The following is a 20710-nucleotide window of genomic DNA, read 5'->3' as shown; positions in this document are numbered from 1 at the left end:
CTCAAAATGGCGGCGCCTCCGCGAGTGAGGCGGGAAGGCGCGGGGTAGGGGACGGGACTACAACTCCCGGCGTGCCTCGCGGCAAAGGCGGGAACGCGCTACAGCTCCCGGCGTGCCCTGCGGCAAAGGCGCGAATGAACTACAGCTCCCGGCGTGCCTTGCGGCAAAGGCGCGAACGCCCTCGGCCTACAACTCCCGGCGTGCCTTGCGGCAAAGGCGCGAATGAACTACAGCTCCCGGCGTGCCTTGCGGCAAAGACGAGAACGCACTACAGCTCCCGGCGTGCCTTGCGGCAAAGGCGCGAATAAACTACAGCTCCCGGCGTGCCTTGCGGCAAAGGCGCGAACGCACTACATCTCCCGGCGTGCCTCGCGGCAAGGCCGAGCCAATCGCATCGCGCGCTGCGGGGCGCCTGAACTACAGCTCCCGGCGTGCCTCGCGGTAGCCAATCGGCTCCCGACCCGGGGGTGGGGGGGGCGGGAGCCGCCTCGCCTTCCCGGCTCCCCGCCGCGGCCCCGCGGCTCCTCGCCGCCATGAACATCCTCCCGAAGAAGTCGTGGCACGTGCGGAACCGCGACAACGTGGCCCGCGTGCGGCGGGACGAGGCGGAGGCCGAGGCGGAACGGCGGAAGCGGGACGCGAGGGCGCTGAGGGCCGAGCAGGAGGCGAGCGCAGGGCGCATGCGCGGCGGCGGGGGGGGGGGGGTCGGGGGTGCGAACTGCGCATGCGCGGGGGGCACCCGGAAGCGGGGGGCGGGGCTTAAGGCGCCTCATACAGACCCCGAAGGGACCCGGAACGCCCTAAAACCAACCCGGAGGCTCCTTAAACCAACTCTGCGCCCCCTAAAACGCCCCAAAATCAATCGTGCACCCCTCAGATTGACGCAGAACGCGCTGAAACCGACCCAGTAGCTCCTAAAAGCGACTCTGCAATCCCTAAACCCAACCTTTCCCCCACAAGCTGAAGCAACAAGCCCTAAAACCAACCTAAAATGCCTTAAAGCCAACCTAAAATGCCACAAAGCCAGCCCCAAGTGCCCCCAAACCAACCCCAAGTGCCCCCAAACCAACCCCAAGTGCCCCCAAACCAACCCCAAAATGCCCTAAAACCAGCCCCAAATGCCCCAAAACCAACCCCAAATACCCCAAAATCAGCCCCAAATGCCTTAAAATCAACCCCAAATGCCTAAAACCAGCCCCAAATGCCCAAAAACCAACCCCAAATGCCCCAAAACCAACCCCAAATGCCTAAAACGAACCCCAAATGCCCCAAAACCAGCCCCAAATGCCTAAAAACCAACCCAAAACGCCACAAAATTAACTCTGCGCCCCCAAACCGACCTACAGTGCCCTAAACCCAACCCTTCGCCCCCCAAAACTGACCCAGCACCCCCTAAAGTGGAGCTAAAACACCCTAAAATAAGCCCTGCACCCCTCGAATTGACCCCAAAAGCCCTAAAAGTCAGATTAGGGGTAATTCCCCCCCCCCAAAGGGGCAGATCCTGGGGGGAGGGGGGCACTTTGGGGCTGGGGGGGGGCAAGGAGGCTTTGGGGGGGTCCCTGATCCCCCCCTTTTTGTTTTGTGTGTGTTCCCCCCCCCCAGGCTCGCACTGAGCTCCTGAGGAAGAAGGCGCGGAGAGGGGGGGCCCCCAGCTCCCCCCCCCCATCCTCGTCTGAACCCCCCGTCCTGTTCCACCCCCCCGGAGAAAACGGGGGGGGCCCCAACCGGGAGCACGAGGAGGAGAAACGGCAGGAGGAGGTGGGGGGGGGGGGCAAAAAGGGGGGGTCAGAAAAGAGGGGGTGTGTGGAAAAGGGGTTTGAAAAGGGGGGGAAGGGGAAAAAGGATGGAAAATGGGGGGGGGTCAAAAAGGGGGATGGGGGAAGGGGTAAAGGGATGGAAAAAGGATGGAAAAGGGGGGTATTTCAGAAAGGGGGGGTCAATCCAGAATGGGGGGGCCCTCAGGAGTCTGGGGGGCACCCCACTCCCTGCTTTTGCCCCCCAGGACCATCGGGCTCGAGCTCTGGGCGCCCTCACCTACCTGGGCCAAAGCGCGGCCGAGGCCCAAACCTCCCCCCCCTGGTACCAGCGGCCCCCCCCGCGCCGAGGGGGGGCCAAAGGGGGGGGCAGCCCCCCGGGAGGGGGGGGCGGCGACGCCGACGAGGGGCGCAAAGCCGCCCTCGACCCCCTCCTCGCCATCCGCCGCGGGCTCGGCCGCCGCCGCAGCCCCCCCCCGGCCCCCCCGGCCCCCCCGAAACGGACAGGGAGCAAGTAAGCCCCCCCTTTTATTTGTTAACCCCCCCTTCATTGATTAATTACACCCCCTAATTAATTAATTTCCCCCCCCCCCAGGCCGTCCATAGAGGAGCTGCGGCGCGAGCGGCTGCGGAGGGAGGAGGCGGAGGCGGCGCGGACCCGAGCGTTACTGGGGGCGCTGGGGGCCCCCCCAAACCACGAGCCCCCCCTCAACGAGCGGGAGCGTCCCTACAACTCCCAGTTTCACCCCCATCTGGCCAAGGGGGGGCGAGGGCCCCCCCGGGCACGATAACACCCCCCCCCAATACCTGTTACCCCCCTCCCCAAGACATTAAACGCTCCCGCACCCCAGTTTTGGGGGGAGGTTGATGTGGTTTTAGGGGTCCAAGTGCCCCCCCCCGGCTAAGAGGGAGGGTGGAAAATGGGAAGGGGGGGCTGGACCCCCCCAAACTCAATCACCTGCCCCTAAAAAACCTATTATCACCTCCCTAAATGTATTAATACCTCCTCCTCAAATTTGGGGGGCCTGATGGTGTCTTGGGGGGTCAAGCTGCCCCCCCACACTAAAAGGCAAAAGGAAAATGGGGAGGGGGGGGCTGTTCCCCCCCAAATTGTGACCCCCTAGGCTTCCCCAAAACCCATTAACCCCCCCAAAGCTCATTAAACCCCCCCAAAAACCCTTTATCCCCCCAAATCCATTCAATCTCCCCAGTTTTGGGGTCGCTGATGATGTTCTGGGGGGGTCAAATCTAAAGTTGGGGGGGGGAAATGGGAGGGGGGGGAGAATGGGGCGTGGGGGGGAAATGAGGAGGGGGGGCGGTTGTGCCCTCTCAGAACAGCCCCCCCCAATCACATTTACCCCGGTCCCCCTTTTAAAAAGCCTCTGGGACCCCCAAAACTGCCACCCCCCCAATTGGGGATGGGGGCCCTTTAAAAGCAACGCAGGCCACGCCCCCTCCCGCTATGGCCACGCCCCCTCTGACTCTGGCCACGCCCCCAGGGAGGGCGCTGTCCGGTCACGTGGTATCGCCTGACACCGCGCGCCCCCGCCCCTCTCCTCACGTGACCAGGGCGCGGCCCCGGCGATGCCGCCGTCACGTGACGCCGGCGCCCGGACCACGTGGTGCGCGGGCGCCATGGCGGCGGCGGCGGCGGCGGCTGCGGCCCAGCGGGGCGGGGGGGGCGGCGGCGGCGGCGATGGAGGAGGAGGAGGAGGAGGAGGAGGAGGAGGTGGGGGGACGACAGCCGGGGGCGGCGACGCCGGGGGCGGCTCCGGAGGCCGCGAGCCAGACCCTCCCCCCGGGGGCGGCGGTGAGTGCGGGGCGGGGGGGCGGATAGGGGGTCCCCGGTACCGCCGCTCTCCTCCCCCCCCTCCCCTAGGCCGGGGCCGGCGTCGGTGTCCCCGCCTCCCGATTAACGGTGGCCTCTTTGCCCCTCCCCCCGGTGCCCCAGCCCCCCGTTATCGCTCCTGGTGACACCCCACCAGCCCCCCGTTATCGCTCCCGGTGCCCCCCCAGCCCCCCGTTCTCGCTCCCGGTGCCCCCCCCCACTAGCCCCCTGTTATCGCTCCCGGTGACCCCCCCAGCCCCCCGTTCTCGCTCCCGGTGCCCCCCCCAGCCCCCCGTTATCACTCCCGGTGCCCCCCCCCAGCTCCCCGTTCTCGCTCCCGGTGCCCCCCCCCCAGCCCCCCGTTCTCGCTCCCGGTGCCCCTTCCATCCCCCCGTTCTCGCTCCCGGTGCCCCCCCCATCCCCCCGTTCTCGCTCCCGGTGCCTCCCCCATCCCCCCGTTATCGCTCCCGGTGACACCCCCCCCCCCCCAGCCCCCCGTTATCGCTCCCGGTGACTCCCCCAGCCCCCCGTTATCGCTCCCGGTGACCCCCCCAGCCCCCCGTTATCGCTCCCTCACCCTCCGGGGTCTCCGCAGGGGCCTCCTCGGATCAGATCCTGCAGACGGGGGCGATTCTGCTAAGGGGGTGAGTGAGGAGCTGGGGGGACGCGGGGACCCCCCCCCCCCGGCCCCCCTGAAGGGAGACACGGGACCCCCAGGTTCTGTTTCTGGGGGTCTTGGGGAGCACAGGGACCCCCCTGAATGAGACTTGGGGCTCACGGGGACCCCCTGAATGGGAATCTGGGGGACATGGGGACCCCCACACTCTGTTTCTGAGGTCTTGGGGGACACGGGGACCCCCTGAATGGTAATCTGGGGGACATGGGGACTCCTCCGCTCTGCTTCTGGGGACATGGGGGACACGGGGACCCCCTGAATGGGGATCTGGGGGACATGGGGACCCCCTCGCTCTGCTTCTGGGGACATGGGGGACACAGGGACCCCCTGAATGGGAATCTGGGGCTCACGGAGACCCCCAGGTTCTGTTTCTGGGGACTTGGGGAGCACAGGGACCCCCTGAATGAGACTTGGGGCTCACGGGGACCCCCAGACGCTGTTTCTGGGGACTTGGGGGACACGGGGACCCCCTGAATGGGAATCTGGGGGACATGGGGACCCCCCCGCTCTGTTTCCGGGGACATGGGGGGCACGGGGACCCCCTGAATGAGACTTAAGAGGCACATGGATCCCTCAGGTCCCATTTATGGGGTGGGGGGGGCGTGGGGACCCCCCGAAACAGGACTTGGGGGGCACAGGGACCCTCTGAATGGGGATCTGGGGGACATGGGGACCCCCAGGCTCTGTTTCTGGGGTCTTGGGGGACACAGGGATCCTGAAAGAGGAATTAGGGGGTACAGGGACCCCCTGAATAAGAGTTAGGGGGCACATGGACCCCCCGGGCCCCCTGTATGGGGTGTGGGGGGCGTGGGGATCCCCTGAAAGAGACTTTGAGGGCACAGGGACCCCCCCAGCCATGTCCTGTCCCCCATATGGGGATCTGGGGGACACAGGGACCCTCTGAATGGGGACGGGGGGGCATGGGGACCCCCAAACAGGATTTGGGGGGCACAGGAGCCCCAAAAGGGGACCTGGGGGGGCACAGGGACCCCCGAATGGGATCTGGGAGGCACAGGGACCCCATGAATGGGGACACGGGAGGCACGGGGACCCCTTAAATGGGGACATGGGGCTCATGGGGAACCCCAAATGGGACCTGGGGGGCAGGGGGACCCCAAAACGGGCCCTGGGGGGCGAGGGGACCCCCCGAGTGACCCCCCGGCCCCCCCCCAGGTTCATCCGCGACCGCGTGTCGCGCTGCGGGGACGCGCAGGCGCTGGCGCTGGGCCAGGCGGAACTGGGGGGGCCGCAGCCCTGCACCCCCGACACCAAGCGGCTCAGCGAGTGCCTGCGGCGCATCGGGGACGAGCTCGACAGCAACGCCGAGCTCCAGAGGTGGGGGGACGGGGGGACTTGGGGGGCACCGGGGCTTCGGGGGGGCTCGGAGGAGTTTGGGGGGCACCGGGGCTTCGGGGGGGCTCGGAGGAGTTGGGGAGCACTGGGGCTTTCAGGGGGTTCTAGCAAGTTCGGGGGCACTGGGGTTTTGGGGGCCTCTAAGGAGTTGGGGGGCTCTGGGGAGTTGGGGGGCTCTGGGGCTTCAGGGGGGCTCTGAGGAGTTGGGGGGCACGGGGGCTCTAGCAAGTTGAGGAGCACTGGGGTTTCAGGGGGGCTTTGAGCAGTTGGGGAGCACTGGGGGTTTGGGGGGCTTTGAGAAGTTGGGGATCACTGGGGATTTGGGGGGCTCTGAAGAGTTGGGGGTCACTGGGGGTTTGGGGGGCTCTGAGGAGTTGGGAGGCACTGGGGGTTTGGGGGGCTCTGAGGATTTGGGGGGCACAGAAGGTTTGAGAGGACAGCGAGGGGTTTCAGGAGCTACTGAGGGGTTTGGGGGCGCCCTGGGGGATTTGGGGGGGCAGCGAGGGGGTTTGGGGGCACCCAGGGGGTTTTGGGGTGCCCTGGGGGTTTTGGAGGAACAGCGAGGGGGTTTGGGGTTGCCCTGGGGTTTTGGGGGGCCAGTGAGGGGGTTTGGGGGTGCCCTGGGGGTTTTGGGGGGGCAGCGAGGGGGTTTGGGGGCGCCCTGGGGGTTTTGGGGGGCCAGCGAGGGGGTTTGGGGGTGCCCTGGGGGTTTTGGGGGGCCAGCGAGGGGGTTTTGGGGTCCCCAGCTGCCGTGCCCCCCCAGGATGATCGAGCAGGTCGGCTGCCAGCCCCCCAAGGAGGTTTTTTTCCGCGTGGCGGCCGAGATGTTCGCCGACGGCAACTTCAACTGGGGCCGCGTCGTCGCCCTTTTCTACTTCGCTTGCAAACTGGTGCTCAAGGTGGGGCCTGGACACCCCCCCGAACCCCAAAACCACCCCCTGAACCCCAAAAAAATCCTCTGAACCCCCCCCGACTGACCCTTTTCCGCAGGCGCTTTGCACCAAGGTGCCCGAGCTCGTCCGCACCATCCTCGCCTGGACCATGGAGTTCGTGCGGGACCACGTGCTGGCCTGGATCCAGGCGCAGGGCGGCTGGGTGAGGCCTGGGGACCCCAAAAAGTCACCCCCGAACCCCAAAACTCCACGGGGACCCCGCCCCGAAACTCCCGCTGAGTCCCGCAGATCTCTCAGAGTTCACCCCCCGCTCTCCAAACTTTTCTAAGTCTTCTCTGAAACTTCAAACCTCTCTGAGTCTCCCCGGAGCTGTCTCTGAACCCCCAACCTGAACCCCAAAATTCCCTCATGTCCTCCCTGAACCCCAAAACCCCCTCTGGGTCCCCCCAAAACCCCTCTCAGTCCCCCCTGAACCCCCAAAACTCCCTCATCTCCTCCCAAAACCCCCTTTGAGTCCCCCCAAAACCCCTCTCAGTCCCCCCTGAACCCCCAAAACTCCATCGTGTCCCCCCCGAGCCCCCTCTGAGTCCCTCCTGAACCCCAAAACTCTCTTGCGTCCCCTCCGAGTCCCCCCCTGAACCCCCAAACTCCCCCATTTGCCCCCCCCAAGCTTCTCCTTTCCCCGTCACCCCCTTCCTCTTCCCTTCTCCCTCGTTTCCCCCCCTAGGGGGGACACCCCCGTGTCCATTTCGGTTTGGGGGGGCCCCAGGGGACCCCAATATACGACTGACCCCCCGGTTTTGTTGTTGCCCCCCCAGGAAGGTCTCCTGTCCTACGTCTGCACCCCGACCTGGCAAACCATCACCATCTTCACCGCGGGGGCCCTCATGGCCTCGCTCACCATCTGGAAGATGTCATAGGGTTTTGGGGACCCCCCCTCAGGATTGGGGGCCCCCCCCGACCCCCCCAGGACTGAGGGGACCCCCCCCCCCGATTGGCCCCTGCCGGCAGGGATGGTGCTGACCCCCCCCCCTTTTCCAGCCTCTCGGTGCCTTCCAGGAAAGGGGGGGGGTGATTTTTAACAGGACTTTTAAGATTTAAATTCGGGGGGGGGCCCCCCTAAAAAAATATTCCCCCCCCTAAAAAAAATCCCCCTTCATTCTTGGGGGGCCACGGCGTGGATTTGGGGGGGGGGGGCACAGCTTCACCCCCACCTCGCAGCGGTTTGACTTGGGAGGGGGTGGTGGGGGGGTCTGTGGCTTCCCCCACGTCCCCCTCCCAAAATGGGGGGCTCTGTGACCCCCAAAAATGGGGGGTTGTCATTGCCCTCCCCCCCCCCCCAAGTGACAGGGGGGTGTTTGTGACCCCCCAAAAGTGGGTTGAGGGGGTTCTGTGGTTGCACTCCTGCCCTTTTTGGGGGGGTGTCTGTGACCCCCAAAAATGGGGGGGGGGGCAGGTTGGGTATTTATTGGGGGGCTCCCTGGGCAGTGACACCCCCCCCCTCCACCCCCCAACTTTGCTTTTTTGGGTTGGTTTTTCCCTTTTTGGTTGTTTTTGTACCTTGTTTTGTATCTTGGGGGGGGGGGGGGGACTGGGAATAAAAAAGGGAAGAGAGTTCTGTGATTGTCAGTGACCCCCCCGGGAACCCCCAAATCCTCCCAGTCACCCCCAATTCCCCTCCCAGTCCTCCCAGTTCCCCCCAGTGACCCCCCCCCAATCCCTGACTCAGCATTTCCCAGTTCCTCTTCCTCAGCCCCCAGTGCTGAGTCAGCTCCTTCACCCCGCCCAGTAACCCCAGTTCATTAAACTCCAATTAATTAATTAATTACACATCAGCACTACCCACCCCCCAAAAAAAAACCAACAAAGGAACCGGGGTCCCCCTTGAGCTGAGGGGGAGGACAAGGGGGGGGGGAACAGGGGGGTTTGGGGGGGCTGAGAGGTTTGGGGGGGCACGGGGAGTGGGGGGACATGGGATTTGGGGGGTCGGAGGTATGGAGGGGGGCAGGGGGATGGGGGGACAAGGAGAGGTTTTGGGGGGGTGACTAGAGGAGGTTTGGGGGGGACGGGGCGTTCGAGGGGGCACAGAGAGGTTTGGGGGGGCATAGAGGAGTTTGGGGGGGTCTCAGGGGGTGTTCGGGGGGGATCAGGGGGTGTTTGGGGGGCACAGAGGGGCTGTGGGGGTCTTGGGGGTGTTTGGGGGGGCACAGAGGGGGTGTTCAGGGGGGCACAGAGGGGTTGGGGGGCACAGAGGGGCTGTGGGGGTCTCAGGGGGTGTTCGGGGGGGCACAGAGAGGCTGTGGGGGTCTCAGGGGGTGTTTGGGGGGGCACAGAAGGGTTTGGGGGGGATCAGGGGGTGTTTGAGGGGGCACAGAGGGGTTTGAGGGGCATCGGGGGGCACAGAGGGGCTGTGGGGGTCTCAGGGGGTGTTTGGGGGGGCACAGAGGGGCTGTGGGGGTCTCAGGGGTGTTTGGGGGGGCACAGAGGGGTTTGGGGGGGATCTGGGGGTGTTTGGGGGGGCACAGAGGGGTTTGGGGGGCATCGGGGGGGCACAGAGGGGCTGTGGGGGTCTCAGGGGGTGTTTGGGGGGGGCACAGAGGGGCTGTGGGGGTCTCAGGGGTGTTTGGGGGGGCACAGAGGGGTTTGGGGGGGATCTGGGGGTGTTTGGGGGGGCACAGAGGGTGTTTGGGGGGGCACAGAGGGGTTTGGGGGGTCTCAGGGGGTGTTCGGGGGGGCACAGAGGGGCTGTGGGGGTCTCAGGGGGTGTTTGAGGGGGCACAGAGGGGTTTGGGGGGTCTCAGGGGGTGTTCGGGGGGGCACAGAGGGTTTTGGGGGGGATAAGGTCTGTTCGGGGGGGCACGGAGGGGCTGTGGGGGGTCTCGGGGGGGGGTGTCAGCCCCCCCTTTTCCTCCCCCTGTGCCCAGTCATGCTGACTGGAGCCTCGTGACGCTGGGGGCCAAGGGCCAAGGCCGCGCGGCTGCTTCCCGGTGGGGGAAGGGGGGGACACGAGGGGCCCCCCCAGATCGGGGTGGGGGGGGGGGGGCGGGACAAAGTGGGGGGGGCGGCCCCCCCCAACCCAGCGGTGACGGGATATAAACCTCCCTCGCTGGGCCGAGCGCAGCAGCGGAGCCGCGTTCTCGCTTCAACAGTGCTTGAACGGAACCGGCTCGCTCCCCCTCCGTCCGTCCATCTTGTCCATCTGTCCGTCTTGTCCGTCTGTCCGTCCCGTCTGTCCGTCCGGCCGCCATGGAGTCCCAGATCCGCCAGAACTACCACCGCGACTGCGAAGCCGCCGTCAACCGCATGGCCAACATGGAGCTGCACGCGTCCTACGTCTACCTCTCCATGGTAAGGGGGGCTGGGGGACACCCCCAAACATCGTGGGGACCCCCCCCTAGGATCGTGGGGACCCCCCCCAGGGCTGTGAGACCCCTCCCCAGGATCATGGGGACCCCCCCCAGGGCTGTGAACCAACCCCCCCCGAGGATTGTGGGAACCCCCCTAGGGCCATGGGAACCCCCCAGGGCTGTGAGATCCCCCCCCAGGGCTGTGAAGCCCCCCCAGGGATTGTGGGGACCCCCCCCAGGGCTGGGAGACCCACCCCCAGGATCATGGGGAGCCCCCCTAGAGCCATGGGAACCCCCCAGGGCTGCGAGACCCCCCCCCCCCAGCATTGTGGGGATCCCCCCAGGGCTGGGAGACCCACCCCCAGGATCATGGGGACCCCCCCCAAGGGGTGTGAGATCCCCCACGATCGTGGGGAACCCCACCTAGGGCTGTGAGACACCCCCCTCATGATCATGGGGACCCCCCCCCAGGGCTGTGAGGCCCCCCCCAGGATCATGGGGACCCCCCCAGGGCTGTAAGACCCTCCCCCAGGATCGTGGGGAGCCCCCCTAGGGCCATGGGAACCCCCCAGGGCTGTGAGAACCTCCACCCCAGGATCATGGGGACCCCCCCAGATTGTGGGGACCCCCCCATAGGTCCATGACACCCCCCACCCTGGGGCCATGGGGACCCCTCCCTAGGACCGTGGGACCCTCCAGATTGTGGGACCTCTCCCATAGGGCTATGGAAACCCTCAGGGCTATGAGATCCCCCCACTCTGGGACCATGGGGACCCCCCCAGGATTGTGGGGACCCCCCCAAACTGTGGGACCCCCCCGTAGGGCCATGGGACCCCCCCCAGGGCTGTGAGATCCACCCCCCCCCAGTCTCTATGGGTGGCGCTGCCTGCAGGGATGAGATAAGGGCAGGGACGGCGGCTGGGGGGGGGGGTCCCTGGTTTTGGGGGGGCTCCTGGGCCCCCCCTAATCTCTTCCCCCCTCCCCAGGCGTTTTACTTCGAGCGGGACGACGTGGCGCTCCCTCGCCTTGCCCGCTTCTTGCTGGCCCAGTCGCACGAGGAGCGCGAACACGCCGAGCGGCTGCTGCGCTTCCAGACCAAGCGCGGGGGCCGCGTCCTGCTGCACGACGTCAAGGTGGGGGGCTCGGGGCGGGAAACAGGGATTTGGGGGAGCAAACAATGGATTTGGGGTGCCTGGGGTGGATTTGGGGGTGACCAGGCTGTGTTTGGGGGGCCTGGGATGGATTTGGGGGTGACCAGGCTGTGTTTGGGGGGCCTGGGATGGATTTGGGGGTGACCAGGCTGTGTTTGGGGGGCCTGGGGTGGATTTTGGGGTGTCTGGGGCAGATTTAAGGATGTCTGGGCTGGATTTAGGGGTGCCTGGGGTGGATTTTGGGGTGTCTGGGGCAGATTTAAGGATGCCTGGGGTGGATTTAGGGGAGCCTGGGGTGGATTTAGGGGTGACCGGGCTGTGTTTGGGGTGCCTGGGATGGATTTGGGGGTGCCTGGGGTGGACTTGGGGGTGACCAGGCTGTGTTTGGGGTGCCTGGGGTGGATTTGGGGGTGACCAGGCTGTGTTTGGGGGGCCTGGGATAGATTTGGGGGTGACCAGGCTGTGTTTGGGGTGCCTGGGATGGATTTGGGGGTGACCAGGCTGTGTTTGGGGGGCCTGGGGTGGATTTTGGGGTGTCTGGGGTGGATTTAGGGATGCCTGGGGTGGATTTGGGGTGCCTGCGATGGATTTAGGGGTGACCAGGCTGTGTTTGAGGTGCCTGGGATGGATTTTGGGGTGACCAAGCTGTGTTTGAGGTGCCTGGGATGGATTTTGGGGTGTCTGGGACGGATTTAGGGATGCCTGGGGCAGATTTAGGGGTGCCTGGAGTGGATTTGGGGTGCCTGCGATGGATTTAGGGGTGACCAGGCTGTGTTTGAGGTGCCTGGGATGGATTTTGGGGTGACCAAGCTGTGTTTGAGGTGCCTGGGATGGATTTTGGGGTGTCTGGGGCTGATTTAGGGATGCCTGGGGTGGATTTGGGGTGCCTGTGATGGATTTAGGGGTGACCAGGCTGTGTTTGAGGTGCCTGGGGTGGATTTGGGGTGCCTGGGGTGGATTTAGGGGTGCCTGGGATGGATTTTGGGGTGTCTGGGGTGGATTTAGGGATGCCTGGGGTGGATTTGGGGAGCCTGCAATGGATTTAGGGGTGACCAGGCTGTGTTTGGGGTACCTGGGATGGATTTGGAGGCGACCAGGCTGGATTTGGGGGTGCCCAGAATGGATTTGTGGGTGTCTGGGCTGGGTTTGGGGGTGCTAGGGCTGGATTTGGGGGTGTCCGGGCTGGATTTGGGGGTACCTGGGCTGGATCTGGGGTTCGTGACCGTCGCCGTGCCGCCTCCAGAAGCCGGAGCGTGACACCTGGGGGTCGGCGCTGGAGGCCGTGGAGGCCGCGCTGCAGCTGGAGAAGTCGGTGAACCAGGCGCTGCTGGAGCTGCACCGGCTTGGCTCGGAGAAGGGGGACCCCCACGTGAGTCCCAGCTCCAGCCCACCCCAACCCCAGCCCTTCTCCCAGCTCCACCCCATCCCATCTCCCATCCCATCTCCCAACATCTCCCATCCCATCCCAACACATCCCATGTCTCATCTCCATCCCGTTTCCCTCCCATCTCCCATCTCCAACCCATCTTCCATCCCATCTCCCACCCCAACCCCATCCCATCTTCACTTCATCCCATCTTCCATCCACCTCCATCTCATCTCCCATCCCATCCCATCCCATCTCTCATCCCATCTCCCATCCCATCTCCCATCGCATTCCAACTCCATCCCTTCTCCCAACCCATCCCATCTCCCATCCCATCTCCCAACATCTCCCATCCCATCCCAACACATCCCATGTCTCATCTCCATCCCGTTTCCCTCCCATCTTCCATCTCCAACCCATCTTCCATCCCATCTCCCATCCCATCCCATCCCATCTCCCATCCCCATCCCATCTCCCATCCCCATCCCATCCCATCTCCCATCCCTTCTCCCAACCCATCCCATCTCCCATCCCATCTCCACCTCATCCCAACCCCATCCCAACACATCCCATGTCTCATCTCCATCCCATTTCCCTCCCACCTCCCATCTCCATCCCATCTCCCACCCCAACCCCATCCCATCTTCCACCCATCTCCATCCCTTCTCCCATCCCATCCCTTTTCCCATCCCATCTCATCCCATCTCCATCCCATCCCATCTCCCATCTCCATCCCATCCCATCCCATCTCCCATCCCATCCCATCCCATCCCATCTCCATCCCATCCCACCCCATCCCACCCTCAACGTTTCACCTACTCCGAGGAGGCCTTCGGCTTCGAGACCACCAAGGTCCCCCTCCCAGTACCCCCCAGTATCCCCCCCCTCAGGATCCCTTCATCCCACCCCCTCCCTGTCCCCGCAGCTCTGCGACTTCCTCGAGTCCCACTACCTGGACGAGCAGGTCAAGGCCATCAAGGTGCTGGGCGACCACGCCACCAACCTGCGCCGCGTCTCCGGGGAGGCCGGGGCGGCCGCCGGCGGCCTCGGCGACTACCTCTTCGACCGCCTCAGCCTGGAGGAGCGCAGCTGAGCCCCCCCCGCACGGGACCCCAGACCCTGCAACCCCCCCGCCCCACACAAGGGGGCTCGCCTGCTGGGGACCCCCCAGCACGACTCCAATAAAGGGTCTGCCCTTGCTTGTGGCCTTCAAACCCCACCCCGACCCTGCCTCCCGTGCTCCGGATCGCGGCGCAGGAGCAGCTCGAACGCTCCGCTCCAGCCCGGACTCTGCTGATCCCGGGCCCCGACCCTGGTTCTGGCCTCTCCTTCCAAGGAACGAGCAGTGGGATGAGGGGAGTCACCACCGTGGCCACCTTGGCCACCATCCCCGTCACCACCATGGCCCCCGTGGCCACCTTGGCCACCATTCCCATCCCCTCCATGACCTCCATGGCCACCATGACCCCTGTGGCCACCATCCCCATCCCCACCGTTGCCCCCATGGCCACCATCATGAAGAGCACCATGCTCATCATGGCCACCATGACCCCCGTGGCCACCATCACCATGACCTCCATGGCCACCGTGACCCCCATGGCCACCATGACCCCCGTGGCCACTATCACCATGACCTCCATGGCCACCATGACCCCCGTGGCCACCATCACTATGACCTCCATGGCCACCATGACCTCCATGGCCACCATGACCCCGCTGGCCACCATCACTATGACCTCCATGACCACCATGACCCCCGTGGGCACCGTGACCCCTGTGGCCACCATCACCATGACCCCCATGGCCACCACGACCCCCGTGGCCACCATCACTATGACCTCCATGACCTCCATGGCCACCATCACTATGACCTCCATGGCCACCATGACCCCCATGGCCACCATCACCATGACCTCCATGGCCACCATGACCCCCGTGGCCACCGTGACCCCTGTGGCCACCATCACCATGACCCCCATGGCCACCATGACCCCCATGGCCACCATGACCCCCGTGGCCACCATCACTATGACCTCCATGACCTCCATGGCCACCATCACTATGACCTCCATGACCTCCATGGCCACCATCACTATGACCTCCATGGCCACCATGACCCCCATGGCCACCATCACCATGACCCCCATAGCCACCATGACCCCCATGGCCACCATCACTATGACCTCCATGACCTCCATGGCCACCATCACTATGACCTCCATGGCCACCATGACCCCCATGGCCACCATCACCATGACCCCCATAGCCACCATGACCCCCGTGGCCACCATGACCATGGCCTCCATGGCCACCGTGACCCCCATGGCCTCCATGGCCACCATGACCTCCATGGCCACCATGACCCCCATGGCCACCATCACCATGACCTCCATGGCCACCGTGACCCCCATGGCCACCACGACCATGGCCTCCATGGCCACCATGACCTCCATGGCCACCATCACCATGACCTCCATGGCCACCGTGACCCCCATGGCCACCACGACCATGGCCTCCATGGCCACCATGACCTCCATGGCCACCATGACCCCGGTGGCCACCATCACCATGACCTCCATGACCACCATGACCTCCATGGCCACCATGACCCCGGTGGCCACCATCACTATGACCTCCACAGCCACCATGACCCCCATGGCCACCATCACAATGAACACCATGGCCACCATGGCCACCATCATGAAGAGCATCATGGTCATCATGGCCACCATGACCTCCATGGCCACCATCACCATGGCCTCCATGGCCACCATGACCTCCATGGCCACCATGACCCCCGTGGCCACCATCACTATGACCTCCATGGCCACCATGACCCCCATGGCCACCATCACCATGACCCCCATGGCCACCATCACCATGACCCCCACAGCCACCATGACCCCCATGGCCACCATGACCCCCGTGGCCACCATCACCATGACCCCCATGGCCACCGTGACCCCTGTGGCCCCCACGACCGTGGCCCCCGTGGCCCCCCCGCCGCCTGCACCCCACGGAGCTTCCGCCCCCCGTACTTCCTCCCCGGACGTGGAGCCGCGGGTGCTGCCGGAGGTGCTAGACGGGGGGTTCGGGGGGTCCTGGGGGGGGCGCAGGGAGGGAGTTGGGGGGCTCGGACCCCCCCCCCGAGGGGCTGGGTTGGGCCCGGGGGGGCTGAGCCCCTGCCCCGCCCCGCAGAGATGAACCCCAAAAGCTGCCTGGGCCTCAGCAGGGCCTTCCTCTTCCTCTTCAACCTCCTCTTCTTCGTGAGTGGGGGGGGTAAGGGGGACGTGGGGGGCAGAGGGAGGATTTGGGGGGCAGGAGGAGGAGTTGGGGGGCAGAGGGAGGAGTTGGGGGGCAGGAGGAGGTTATGGGGGCAGAGGGAGCGGTTGGGGGGCAGGAGGAGGTTATGGGGGGCACAGGGAGGATTTGGGGGGCAGGAGGGGGTTATGGGGGGCAGAGGGAGCGGTCGGGGGGCAGGGTCTCACCCCGGTTTCGGGGTCCCCGCTGTCCCCCAGGCCCTGGGCTGCCTCCTCCTCGCCACCAGCCTCTGGGTGCTCCTCGACCGCCAGAGCTTCGCTGCCCTCCTGGGTGAGGGACCCCCAATTTGTGGGGACCCCCAATGTGTGGGGGCCCCCCCCAAGCCACGGGTCCCCTCAAACCACGCTGACACCGCCCCCCCCGTGCCCCCCCAGGGTCGCCGCTGTCGGGGCTGCGCGTCTGGGCCTGGGTGTGCGCGGGGGCCGGGGCGCTGGCGCTGCTGCTGGGGGGCCTGGGGGGGCTGGGGGCTCTGCGCGCCAGCAGGGCCCTGCTGGGGCTGGTGAGTGACTGGGGGGGGGGCTGCGGGGGGGCTGAGGGAGTTGGGGGGCTGGGGGGTTCTTGGGGGAGTTGGGGGGCTGGGGTGTGGGGAGGCTGAGGGAGTTGGGGGGCTGGGGGGCTGGGGGGGTTCTTGGGGGAGTTGGGGGGCTGAGGTGTGGGGGGATTGAGGGAGTTGAGGGGCTGGGGGTGGTTCTTGGGGGAGTTGGGGGGCTGGGGTGTGGGGGGGTTGAGGGAGTTGGGGGTCTGGGGTGTGTGGGGGGGCTGAGGGAGTTGGGGGGCTGGAGGGGGTGGGGGGGCTTCTTGGGGGAGTTGGGGGGCTGGGGTGTGGGGAGGCTGAGGGAGTTGGGGGGCTGGGGGGGTGGGGGGGGTTCTTGGGGGAGTTGGGGGGCTGTTGTGTGGGGGGGCTGAGAGAGTTGGAGGGCTGGGGGGTCTTGGGGGAGTTGGGGGGCTTCTGGGGGAGATGAGAGTCTGGGGGGTGGGATCTGGGGGAGTTGGGGGGATTCTGAGAGAGTTGGGGGGCTCCCGGAGGAGTTGGGGGGCTGGGGGTGTGGGGGCCTGAGGGAGTTGGGGGGCTGGGGGGGGTGGGGGGTTCTTGGGAGAGTTGGGGGGCTGGGGGGGTGTGGGGGCTTCTTGAGGGTGTTGGGGGGCTTCTGGGGGAGATGAGAGTCTGGGGGAGTTGGGGGGATTCTGAGAGAGTTGGGGGGCTGGGGGTGTAGGGGGGCTGAGGGAGTTGGGGGGCTGGGGAGCATGGGGAGGTGTCTGGGGGAATTGGGGGGCTGGGGGTTTGGGGGGGTCTGGGAGAGTTGGGGGGCTGGGGAACTTGGGGGTCTGGAGGAGTTGGGGGGCTGGGGAAGTTGGGGGGCTGGGGAGGACTGGAGGCATCTGGGGGAGTTGGGGTCTGTTGGGGGAGCTAGAGGGGGGTCTTGGGGTGAGGATTTGGGGGAGCTGGGGGGCTCTGTGGGGGGATACGTGGGGCAGGGGCACCGCGCCGGCCCCTCTGCCCCATTCCCTGGTGCTGGGGGGGCCCCGCTGCCCCCCAACTTCTTACCCCCGCAGTATTTTGGGGTCCTCCTGCTGCTGCTGGTGGCCCAGGTGACGCTGGCGGCGCTGGGGTACACGCAGCGGGACAGCGTGAGTGGGGGGCAGCGCTGGGGGGCAGGGCTGGGGGGCACTGGGGGGCAGCGCTGTGGGGCAGCGCTATGGGGCAGCGCTATGGGGCAGGGCTGGGGGGCACTGGGGGGCAGCGCTATGGGTCAGGGCTGGGGGGCACTGGGGGGCAGCGCTATGGGGCAGCGCTATGGGGCAGGGCTGGGGGGCACTGGGGGGCAGCGCTATGGGGCAGCGCTATGGGGCAGGGCTGGGGGGCACTGGGGGGCAGCGCTATGGGGCAGCGCTATGGGGCAGGGCTGGGGGGCACTGGGGGGCACTGGGGGGCAGCGCTATGGGTCAGGGCTGGGGGGCACTGGGGGGCAGCGCTGTGGGGCAGGGCTGGGGGGCACTGGGGGGCAGCGCTATGGGGCAGCCTTTCTCCCCCCCCCCCAGGTGGCGGCTGCGCTGGCGGCCTCGGCGCAGGAGCTGATCCGGGGGTACCCGACCCTGGGGGCCCCCGGCGACCCCCACGAGAGCTGGGACGCCCTCCAGCAGCAGGTGAGGCCCCCCCAGCCCCACGGCTGCCCCACAGGCCGCCCCACGGCCTCCCCACGGCTGCACCCCCCACCCCCCCCAACAGCTCGGCTGCTGCGGCTGGACGGGACCCCAGGACTGGGAGCCCCCCGGGATCGTCGCCTGCTCCTGCCTGCGGGCCCCCAACGGCACCCACGGGCGCCCCACGGCGCTGCCCCACGGCCGCTGCCCCACGGCGGGGCCCCGCGAGATGTTCCACACGGTGAGGCCTGGGGGTCCTGGAGCTCTGAGGGGCTCGGGGGGGTCCCCATCCTGCCCCCCCCCCCCCCCAAGTCACCCCCATCCCGCAGGGCTGCGCCGAGAGCGTGTGGGGCTGGCTGGACGAGAACCTGCTCGCTGTGGTGGGGGGCAGCGTGGGCTTCGGGCTCCTGGAGGTGTGGGGCAGCTACGGGGCGAGGGGCGGGATGGGGGGGCGGCTTGGGGGTGCGTGGGGTGGTTTCAGGATTATGGGGTGGTTGGGGGGGGCTGTGGGGCAGGATGGGGGGTTTGGGGGGTAGTTTGGGGATCGTGGAGTGGTTTTGAGGGGCTGTGGGGTGGGTTTTGGGGGGCTGTGGGGCAGGATGGGGGTCCATGGGGTGGTTTTGGGGGGGCTGTGGGGCAGGATTGGGGTCCATGGGGTGGTTTTGGGGGGGCTGTGGGGCAGGATGTGGGTCCATGGGGTGGTTTTGGGGGGCTGTAGGGCAGGATGGGGGTCCATGCGGTGGTTTTGGGGGGGATTTGGGCTGGTGGGATGGTTTTGGGGTGCCATGGGATGGTTTTGAGGGGCTGTGGGGTGGGTTTTGGGGGGCTGTGGGGCAGGATGGGGGTCCATGCGGTGGTTTTGGGGGGCATTTGGGCTGGTGGGATGGTTTTGGGGTGCCATGGGGTGGGTTTGGGGGGCTGTGGGGCAGGATGTGGGTCCATGGGATGGTTTTGGGGGGGATTTGGGCTGGTGGGATGGTTTTGGGGTGCCATGGGGTGGTTTTGGGGGCTGTGGGGCAGGATGAGGGTCCATGGGGTGGTTTTGGGGGGGCTGTGGGGCAGGATGTGGGTCCATTGTGTGGTTCCAGGGGCATTTGGGTTGGTGGGATGGTTTTGGGGTGCCATGGGGTGGTTTTGGGGGGCTGTGGGGCAGGATGAGGGTCCATGGGGTGGTTTTGGGGGGCTGTGGGGCAGGATGGGGGTCCATGGGGTGGTTTTGGGGGGGATTTGGGTTGGTGGGATGGTTTTGGGGTGCCATGGGGTGGTTTTGGGGGGGCTGTGGGGCAGGATGAGGGTCCATGGGGTGGTTTTGGGGGGCTGTGGGGCAGGATGAGGGTCCATGGGGTGGTTTGGGGGGGCTGTGGGGCAGGATAGGGGTCCATGGGGTGGTTTCAGGGGGGATTTGGGTTGGTGGGATGGTTTTGGGGTGCCATGGGGTGGTTTTGGGGGGGCTGTGGGGCAGCCACGGTGCAGCCACTCCCCCCAGCTCTGCCTGCTGATGCTCTCCATGTTCCTGGTGCGAAACCTGGACCCGCACTGCGAGCTGCGCTGAGGGACGGCGGGGACCCCATGGCGGGGACTCCATGGCGGCTCGCGGGGCTCCGCGCTGCCCGGGCAAAGGGCAATAAAGCCGTCGGGAAGGAGCAAGTTGAGATGAGAGTGAATCCATCTATTGTCGAGAAGGGCTCACGCCTCCCTCCATCTTTTGGCGAGAAGGGCTTGTGCTTCGCCTCCATCTTTTGGCGAGAAGGGCTTGTGCCTCGCCTCCATCTTTTGGCGAGAAGGGCTTGTGCCTTGGCTCCATCTTTTGGCAAGAAAGGCTTGTGCTTCGCCTCCATCTTTTGTCCAGAAGGGCTTGTGCTTCGCCTCCATCTTTTGACGAGAAGGGCTTGTGCCTCGCCTCCATCTTTTGGCGAGAAGGGCTTGTGCCTCGCCTCCATCTTTTGTCCAGAAGGGCTTGTGCTTCGCCTCCATCTTTTGTCAAGAAGGGCTTGTGCCTCGCCTCCATCTCCTGTCAGGAACACCTCATGCTTTGTCTCCATCTTTTGACGAGAAGGGCTTGCGCCTCACCCCCATCTTTTGGTGGGAACGCCTCGCACCTCGCCTCCATCTTCTGTCAGGAACACCTCATGCCTTGTCTCCACCTTTTGGTGGGACCGACTCACGCCTCGCCTCCTCCTTATGACAGAAACGTCTCATTCCACGCCTCCATCTATAGGCAGGAAAGGCTTAAGCCTCCCCTTCCCCCTCACAGCGCTGGGCGGGAACAGCTCCATCCCCGCCTCCATCTTGTGTCAGGAAGGGCTCCCACCTCCCCTCCCCTTCCCCCCGCCCCCCCGCCATGTTTTGGCGGGAAGGGCTCCCGCCTTCCCCCCTCAGCGCTGGGCGGGAACGGCTCGTGCGCCACCCCCCGCCATGTTTTTTTGGCGGGAACGGCTCGCACCGCCCCCCCCCCCCCCGCCATGTTTTGGCGGGAAGGGCTCGCGCCGCCCCCCTCAGCGCTGGGCGGGAACGGCTCGCGCCCCCCCCCCCCCCCCCCAGCCTCGTGAGGAGAACGTGGTTCCTGAGCCCTCCCGTCCCCTCTTGTCCCCTCCCCTCCGTTCTCTGCTTTCACCCATTTTTCATCTCCGTGCCCGCCTCCTCCCTTCCCTCTTTCCTTCCTGCCCCGCGTTCTCTCATCTCCCCATTTCCCCCTCTGTGCCCTCCATCCTCTTGTCTTCCCCGTCTCCCCCTTTCCTCACTTTCTCCCTGTCCCTCCTAATTCTCCCCAATCCCCATCTCCCCCCTTTCAACCACTGTCTCCTCCGTCTTCTCATCTTCCCCATCTCCCCTTTTCATCACTTTCCCCTTCTATCTCTCCTTATCCTCCCCATTCCTCC

At 66.2% G+C, this 20710-nt stretch overlaps 6 protein-coding genes across 6 annotated transcripts in view; 5 read left to right on the top strand and 1 right to left on the bottom strand.

Moving 5' to 3' along the window:
- The first annotated feature begins 455 nt into the window (after nucleotides 1-455).
- Nucleotides 456-2937, top strand: LENG1 (leukocyte receptor cluster member 1). Its single transcript, XM_069882656.1, has 4 exons — nucleotides 456-665; nucleotides 1603-1758; nucleotides 2003-2268; nucleotides 2350-2937. The coding sequence occupies exons 1-4, from the start codon at nucleotides 534-536 to the stop codon at nucleotides 2543-2545; spliced, it is 750 nt and encodes a 249-aa protein (XP_069738757.1). The 5' UTR covers nucleotides 456-533; the 3' UTR covers nucleotides 2546-2937.
- Nucleotides 2938-5458: 2521 nt separating this feature from the next.
- On the top strand, nucleotides 5459-8329 carry BAX (BCL2 associated X, apoptosis regulator). Its single transcript, XM_069882646.1, has 4 exons — nucleotides 5459-5593; nucleotides 6375-6510; nucleotides 6602-6706; nucleotides 7323-8329. Exons 2-4 carry the CDS (start codon nucleotides 6376-6378, stop codon nucleotides 7422-7424), a joined length of 342 nt encoding a protein of 113 aa, XP_069738747.1. The 5' UTR covers nucleotides 5459-5593; nucleotide 6375; the 3' UTR covers nucleotides 7425-8329.
- A 1248-nt stretch (nucleotides 8330-9577) lies between these two features.
- On the top strand, nucleotides 9578-13587 carry LOC138734839 (ferritin, higher subunit-like). Its single transcript, XM_069882658.1, has 4 exons — nucleotides 9578-9852; nucleotides 10838-10984; nucleotides 12246-12371; nucleotides 13294-13587. The coding sequence occupies exons 1-4, from the start codon at nucleotides 9751-9753 to the stop codon at nucleotides 13459-13461; spliced, it is 543 nt and encodes a 180-aa protein (XP_069738759.1). The 5' UTR covers nucleotides 9578-9750; the 3' UTR covers nucleotides 13462-13587.
- Nucleotides 13578-15142, bottom strand: LOC138734844 (NADH-quinone oxidoreductase subunit N-like). The gene is made up of 2 exons (XM_069882662.1): nucleotides 13733-15142; nucleotides 13578-13658 (listed from the first exon to the last, which is right to left on the bottom strand). Exons 1-2 carry the CDS (start codon nucleotides 15140-15142, stop codon nucleotides 13578-13580), a joined length of 1491 nt encoding a protein of 496 aa, XP_069738763.1.
- Nucleotides 15143-15146: 4 nt separating this feature from the next.
- On the top strand, nucleotides 15147-19473 carry LOC138734837 (leukocyte antigen CD37-like). The gene is made up of 9 exons (XM_069882655.1): nucleotides 15147-15443; nucleotides 15567-15634; nucleotides 15887-15959; nucleotides 16064-16188; nucleotides 17244-17318; nucleotides 17730-17834; nucleotides 17917-18072; nucleotides 18161-18244; nucleotides 19318-19473. Exons 2-9 carry the CDS (start codon nucleotides 15569-15571, stop codon nucleotides 19381-19383), a joined length of 750 nt encoding a protein of 249 aa, XP_069738756.1. The 5' UTR covers nucleotides 15147-15443; nucleotides 15567-15568; the 3' UTR covers nucleotides 19384-19473.
- The window catches only part of LOC138734842 (leukocyte antigen CD37-like), a 5500-nt gene continuing 4190 nt past the window's right edge, over nucleotides 19401-20710 (top strand). The window contains exon 1 of the mRNA XM_069882661.1: nucleotides 19401-19573. Within this exon, the coding sequence (XP_069738762.1) occupies nucleotides 19401-19573 (173 nt within the window). The remainder of the gene's footprint in view (nucleotides 19574-20710) is intronic.

This window comes from Phaenicophaeus curvirostris, unplaced genomic scaffold (genome assembly GCF_032191515.1).
Source record: "Phaenicophaeus curvirostris isolate KB17595 unplaced genomic scaffold, BPBGC_Pcur_1.0 scaffold_272, whole genome shotgun sequence".
NCBI classification, from domain to species: Eukaryota; Metazoa; Chordata; class Aves; order Cuculiformes; family Cuculidae; genus Phaenicophaeus; species Phaenicophaeus curvirostris.
The sequence above is the reverse complement of the archived record's forward strand: the minus strand, read 5'-3'. Positions and strand labels throughout refer to the sequence as shown.